General features: G+C 62.5%; 1 protein-coding gene across 3 annotated transcripts; it reads left to right on the forward strand.

Moving 5' to 3' along the window:
- Nucleotides 1-2,492: 2,492 nt before the first annotated feature.
- On the forward strand, nt 2,493-5,211 carry LY6H (lymphocyte antigen 6 family member H). 3 transcript variants are annotated; one of them, XM_045455788.1, is made up of 5 exons: nt 2,493-2,597; nt 2,961-3,073; nt 3,548-3,675; nt 4,367-4,486; nt 4,738-5,211. In XM_045455788.1, exons 3-5 carry the CDS (start codon nt 3,609-3,611, stop codon nt 4,971-4,973), a joined length of 423 nt encoding a protein of 140 aa, XP_045311744.1. In that variant the 5' UTR covers nt 2,493-2,597; nt 2,961-3,073; nt 3,548-3,608; the 3' UTR covers nt 4,974-5,211. The 3 variants fall into 3 exon arrangements, with proteins under 3 accessions (XP_045311744.1, XP_045311742.1, XP_045311743.1); XM_045455786.1 differs by lacking the exon at nt 2,961-3,073 and having other exon boundaries at nt 2,500-2,597; XM_045455787.1 differs by lacking the exon at nt 2,493-2,597 and having other exon boundaries at nt 2,682-3,073.
- Nucleotides 5,212-5,719: the final 508 nt, after the last annotated feature.

Here is a 5,719-nt window from a genome sequence, read left to right on the forward strand (position 1 = left end):
TCCCTGCGGAATCTTATGTCTTTCCCCAGTGGTTCTTCTCCCGGGGGGCCTGTCGTGGGCATTCCCAACTGACAAATCCCCAGGCACTTTCATTGGTAGGGGGGCTCCCCCGACCAACGCTAAGGCCAAATTACATAAAAGCAGGAGGACAAGAAGCTTCCCTTCTGGCGGGCCGCCATGCAGCCCCGATCCGTCCACCGCCCGGGCCCTGCCATCAGGCTCCTTGGATAGCTTGGCTTCCGGCAGAAAACGGTGTAGAAAACTCTTAGCTGGCAGTTACTTTCCTCTGAGCACTTTGAAGACACTTACTCCACAGTCTGGGCATCCATTTCTGCTGTCAGTTTACCTGCTGTTTCTTTAGTGCGGATATCGCTTTCCTTTAGGCTATGTTATTAGAATTTTTTTTTTAATGTTTATTTATGTTTGAAAGACAGAGAGCGCGAGCGGGGGAGGGGCAGAGAGAGAGAGGGAGACACAGAATCTGAAGCAGGCTCCGGGCTCCGAGCTGTCAGCGCGGAGCCCGACGTGGGGCTCGAACTCAGCAACTGTGAGATCACGACCTGAGCTGAAGTCAGACGCTTAACCAACTGAGCCACCCAGGTGCCCCATCTTTTGGCTATTTTAAAGATCTCTTGCCGTTGGTGGTCTGTGATTTCACTCTGCTGTACCTAGGTGTGAATTTTCTTTTTGTTTATTCCATTTAGTATACATTGCGCTTCTCTGTAAATGCTTACCTGTCACCAGTTCTGAGGCATAATCTCTTCGAATACTGGCTGTCTTTCCTTCGGGACTTTGACCATCCCTCTCTCGGCTCTCGGCACGGTGCATGCTGTGTGTCTCACCCTCTCTTTTCTATTTTCTGTCCCCTTATCCCTTACACCGCAGTCTCGATAATTTCCATAGATTTAAATTCCAGTTTGCAAATTCCTTCTTCAGTGGTATCTAATGTGCCGCCTAATGCATTTGCTGTTTTTTTTTTTTACAACAGCTTTGTTGAAATGACTCACATACTATAAAGTTCACCCTTTTAAGGTTTTTAATCCAGTGGTTTTTAGTCCATTCACAGTGTTGTGCAAGGATAGTCTCTATTTTTAGAATATTTTCATCACTTGAAAGAACGCCTTGACCACTAGCAAGAAGTCCTCATTCCTTCTTCTTCCCAGCTGGAGGCAACCATGGATTGACTTTCTCTTTTTTGGATTTCGCTATTTCGGACATCTCATGTAAATGAAGCCATATCATATATGTTTTTAAACGACTTTATTTTCATTTAGCCTAAATCTTTCAAAGTTTCTGATGACCTGCTAATTTCAGTGAGAGCTTTTCATTTCTAGAGGTTCCCCTCTCCAACAAAGCACAGTTCTGGTACTTCCTTGTTCTTTCCTACAATCTAACTTCAACCTACCACACAAATGAATCTTGTATTCTGTATCGCACACTTTCAGTTTAGAAGGTTTGTGGAGATTTACATCCGTATCTCTTCATCGTTTCTTCTGTGTCTTTGGAGGCCCATTTTCTTTGGATGTTTGCTGATTTTTTGACTTTGAACTCACATATATTTAATGTTTATTTTTATTTTTGAGAGAGAGATAGTGCAAGTGGGAGAGGAGCAGAGAGGGGGGAGACAGAACCCAAAGCAGGCTCCAGGCTCCCAGCTGTCAGCACAGAGCCCGACGCAGGGCCCGAACTCACGAACCATGAGATCATGACCTGAGCTGGAGTTGGATGCTTAACGGACTGAGCCACCCAGGCGCCCCTGAACTCATATTTGAATTGAAGGTGTGGGAGCCCCAGTCCCCAAGTTGGAGTTGCCCGTCTATCTCCTTCCCCTTCACTCCTCCAGCCCGGGGCCGGGTTAAGGTGTACAGGTTCTAGGGTTCCAACACTCGCTCTTGGGCGGGGAGCTCAACCTGTCTGTGCTTCCGTTTGCTCATTGTAAGGTGGGGATGCCAACAGCACTTGCAGGGAGGGTGTGAAGCTGTCACGACATAACACACGGGTTTACACAGAGCACATACCATGTGCCGAGTCCATGTGACCAGCGGCACAGGTCACAAGGGGATATTAGTGATAATCGTTTGTCTGAGGTAAGATCGGGCGGGGGTGGGGGGTGGGGAGGGCGGAGCTCTTCTCACAGTGCTCAGCACTAGGCCAACCGTGGGAACTCCACAAATATTTGCCCGGCCAAACGAAGGCAGACTAAAAGAAACCACCCCCAACACGTGCACAGGAGCTGGGGCTCACTCGGCGCTCAGCAGCGATGGATTCCAGGCACAGGGGGCAGCGGGTGCGAAGACACAGCACTCAAAAGCTTTGTGCGGCGGGAAGGCGAGAGACAAAGCTGAGAAACGGGCCAAGCAGGCGGCGGAGGGCATTGAATGCCGAGACTAGCATTTGGGACTGGCGCCTCGGATGTGGATGTGGCGGCGGGTGGGGGTGGTCACGGCTGCTCCGGGTCCGGGCGGGGCGGGGGTGCGCACCCGCAAACCATCGAAGCGGGGACGGCTGGCCTGGGGAAGGCCCCTTCGCTGGGAGTCTGCGAACGAGGGCCTGAGCGAATCACCTCCGCTGTTACCCGCCTCCGTCCCTGCGTCTTTGTGCGTTTCACTCGCTTCCTTTCGCAGTAAACGTTCTTCCGAGAAATTTCGAGGGGATCTCCGCCAAGCGGAGGGGGAAGGGCTCTCGCCCGCGCCGGGGGAGGGGCGCGCGGGACAGCCGCGGAGGGAGCCGGCACCGGAGGGGGCGGACGCGCGGGCCGGGCGCTGGCTGTCGAGGGGCGCGGACGGCCCGGGACGGAGACCCGCCGGGGCCCCGAGCCCCAGGCGCCCAGCCCGCCCTTCTCCCGCCGCCCCCGCCCCCCGCGCGCCCCCGCCCCGGCTCCGCTCCGCCCCTCGCGCGGGGTCCGCGTCTGCGGCTGCGTTCCCCGAAAGACAAGGCTGCGCCCGGGTTCCGGTCCGCAGGGAGACCGAAGGGCACCGCTCCCCGCGCCTCCCGGAGCCCCGGAGCCGCGAGCCCCCCCAGGGATGTGAGTGCGCCCCCGACCCGAAGCCCGCGCTCCACGCCTCGACCTGCGGTGAGCGCCCGGGCGCGCGCTGGAGGCGAGGGGCGGGGGCTCGGCCCGGGGTTCCCGGGCCCCCAGCCCAGGGGTGGGGGGGGGGGACGTGGCGCGCGCCCCTCCCCCATCGGCAGGTACGGCCTGCTCGCACCTTGTCTTGCCCTTTTCTCTCCGGACGCACCTGCCGCTCCCCAGGGAGAAGACGCGCTGCCCCCGACCCTCCCCCCGCCCCCCACAGGTGCCCGGCGCGGGTTGGGGGCATTTCGAGCTGTCACCCTGCCCGAGACGGCGGACCTGTTCTCCCCGGAGGGGATGCCGTGATGGTGGACGCTCTGGGGGATGGGCTGGGGGTAGGGCTTCGCGAGCTAGCGGACCTTCCTCCCCTCCCGGGATTTCGAGGCGGAGGTTGCGCTCCGGGGCCGCAAAAGGAGGGGGGGGGGGCTTGGGTCCGGCGGGCGGCGGGGACCCCTGACCGAGGCGTCTCCTTGCCAGGCCTGCGCCCCGGAGGACCTCCGCCCACAACCCCCGCGCCTTCCCGAGGCCCGCCTGGAGCATGCCGCCTGCAGCCATGAGCGGCCTGGGCCTGGTGCTGCTGGCCGCCCTGCTGTGCTCTGCGCCCGGTGAGTCTGGGGGCGGCCCGCGGGGCTGGGCCGGGTCTCCGGGAGAGCCGGGCTGTGGGGCCGCCATCCTCCGACGGTGCCCGTCACGTCCACACCCGCTCCCGACCCCGGCGACCCCAGCCGGGCCCTCGCGCCCGTCGCTTTGACTCACGGTGCTCCGGCCCCAGCCCCAGCCGCACGGGGCCCTCCTGGCTCCTGCCCGCCCTTGTACCGTGGGCTAGTTCCGCACGGACGCCCCCCGCGTGCGCCCCATCGCTTCTCAGAGCCCCCACCTGGCCTCCCAGCGAGTCCTTCCTGGCTTGGAACCGACCGAACTGTGCGGGGAGGTGTGGGAGCATGTAGGAGCCTGCGGGAAAGCCCCATAAGTGTGAGGTGTGTGTGGCTGGTGTGTGCGTGCATGTGTGCACACGTGTGTGTGGGGCCACGGAGGGTGCCCAGGGGCTTCCGGAGTTCCGGCGGCTGGGAGCCTCCCCGCAGATTGCCCAGAAGGCACCGCGGTTCTCCCAGGGCCTGACCTCCGGGGGCCAGTCTGGCCTGGTCACCGCTGGTCGGCGAGGGGGGTGTGGTGCTTGGCCTCCTGGAGCTGCGCGGTCCTCCCAGGAGCAGCCTCGGTGGCCAGGGGAGTGGGGCACACACGGGCCAGCTCGGGCCTCAGCTCCTCTGCTCATCCGCGTCCTCGTGCCCTGCGCAGCTCACGGCCTGTGGTGCCAGGACTGCACCCTGACCACCAACTCGAGCCACTGCACCCCGAAGCAGTGCCAGCCGTCGGACACGGTGTGCGCCAGCGTCCGGATCACCGACCCCAGCAGCAGTGAGTCGGGACCTGGGCCCGGCAGGGGGCGGTTGGGGGCGTCCTCTGAGCCCCTCCGGCCGTGGATAAGAGTGTGGGTCTGTGGGTAGGACACTGCCTTGCTGTGTGACTGTGAGCGGCGTCGCTCCTGCCCAGGCCCCCTCCGTGGCCCTCTGCGTGAAGTTGAGGCGGCGTGGGTGGGTCCCGTGCGGGGCAGGAGGAAGAGGGCGCAGGTGCGGCTCCCGCCCCAGGCTCTCCCCGCTCTGCCCCAGGCAGGAAGGACCATTCCGTGAATAAGATGTGCGCCTCGTCCTGCGACTTCGTTAAGCGGCACTTCTTCTCGGACTATCTGATGGGCTTCATTAACTCTGGGATCTTACAAGTCGATGTGGACTGCTGCGGGACGGATCTGTGCAACGGGGGGCCGAGGGCGGGGGGTGGCCCCTGGGCCCTGGCCGGGGGGCTGCTGCTCAGCCTGGGGCCGGCCCTCCTCTGGGCTGGGCCCTGAGGCCCTCCCCCTCCCACAGGGCTTCCAGCTGACCCCCCCCTCCCTGAGACTCGAGGCCTCCCTCTCTCTCCACCAGCTCCGAGTCCCAGCCGGCAGGATGTCTCCGGGCCCCGGGGGTGCAGGCAGGGGGCTGGGACCCCCAGGTCTCCGAGGGAAAGGCAGGCAGAGCCAGGCCCAGCCCCACAGCCTGGCTGTGAGGGCGTCTTCCGCGGAGAAATAAAGTCGCTTCTGGTCCAGACACGTGGGTCTGAGCCTGGGGGTGGGGGTGGGGCTGGCCGAGGGGGGGGAGGGGACAAGTCCCAACGGAGGACGCGCGGGCAGAGGGCGTGAGGCACCGGGACTGGGGGCTCGTGCGTGCGTGCGTGCGTGCGTGTGCTGGGCTGCCTGGGGGGGCCTCGGGCCTCGGAAGCGGCTGTGGGGAGGCTGGAGTGGACAGAGTCACGGCCGGGACACGAGGGTGAGGCCTTAGAACCATGCGCGTGTGCACGCGGACACCAGACGTGGGAACACGCACACTAACACACACCCGTGTCTGGAGGGCTGTGCTCTGCTCCCGCACCCGCGCGCACGTAGCCACACGCTCCCGAAGCGTCTGCAGGTGCGCACTGAAACGTTTACGTCACGCCAGCTCGGGGTGCCCCAGCCCATGCGCACCCACGTCTGGATGCACACCACTCGGCCCTCCGTGTCCAGCGGACACACGCCCCTGTGTCTCCTCCTGCTCTTTCGCATGGCCTTGGGGTGAT

This window comes from Leopardus geoffroyi, chromosome C3 (genome assembly GCF_018350155.1).
Source record: "Leopardus geoffroyi isolate Oge1 chromosome C3, O.geoffroyi_Oge1_pat1.0, whole genome shotgun sequence".
In the NCBI taxonomy this organism is placed as follows: domain Eukaryota; kingdom Metazoa; phylum Chordata; class Mammalia; order Carnivora; family Felidae; genus Leopardus; species Leopardus geoffroyi.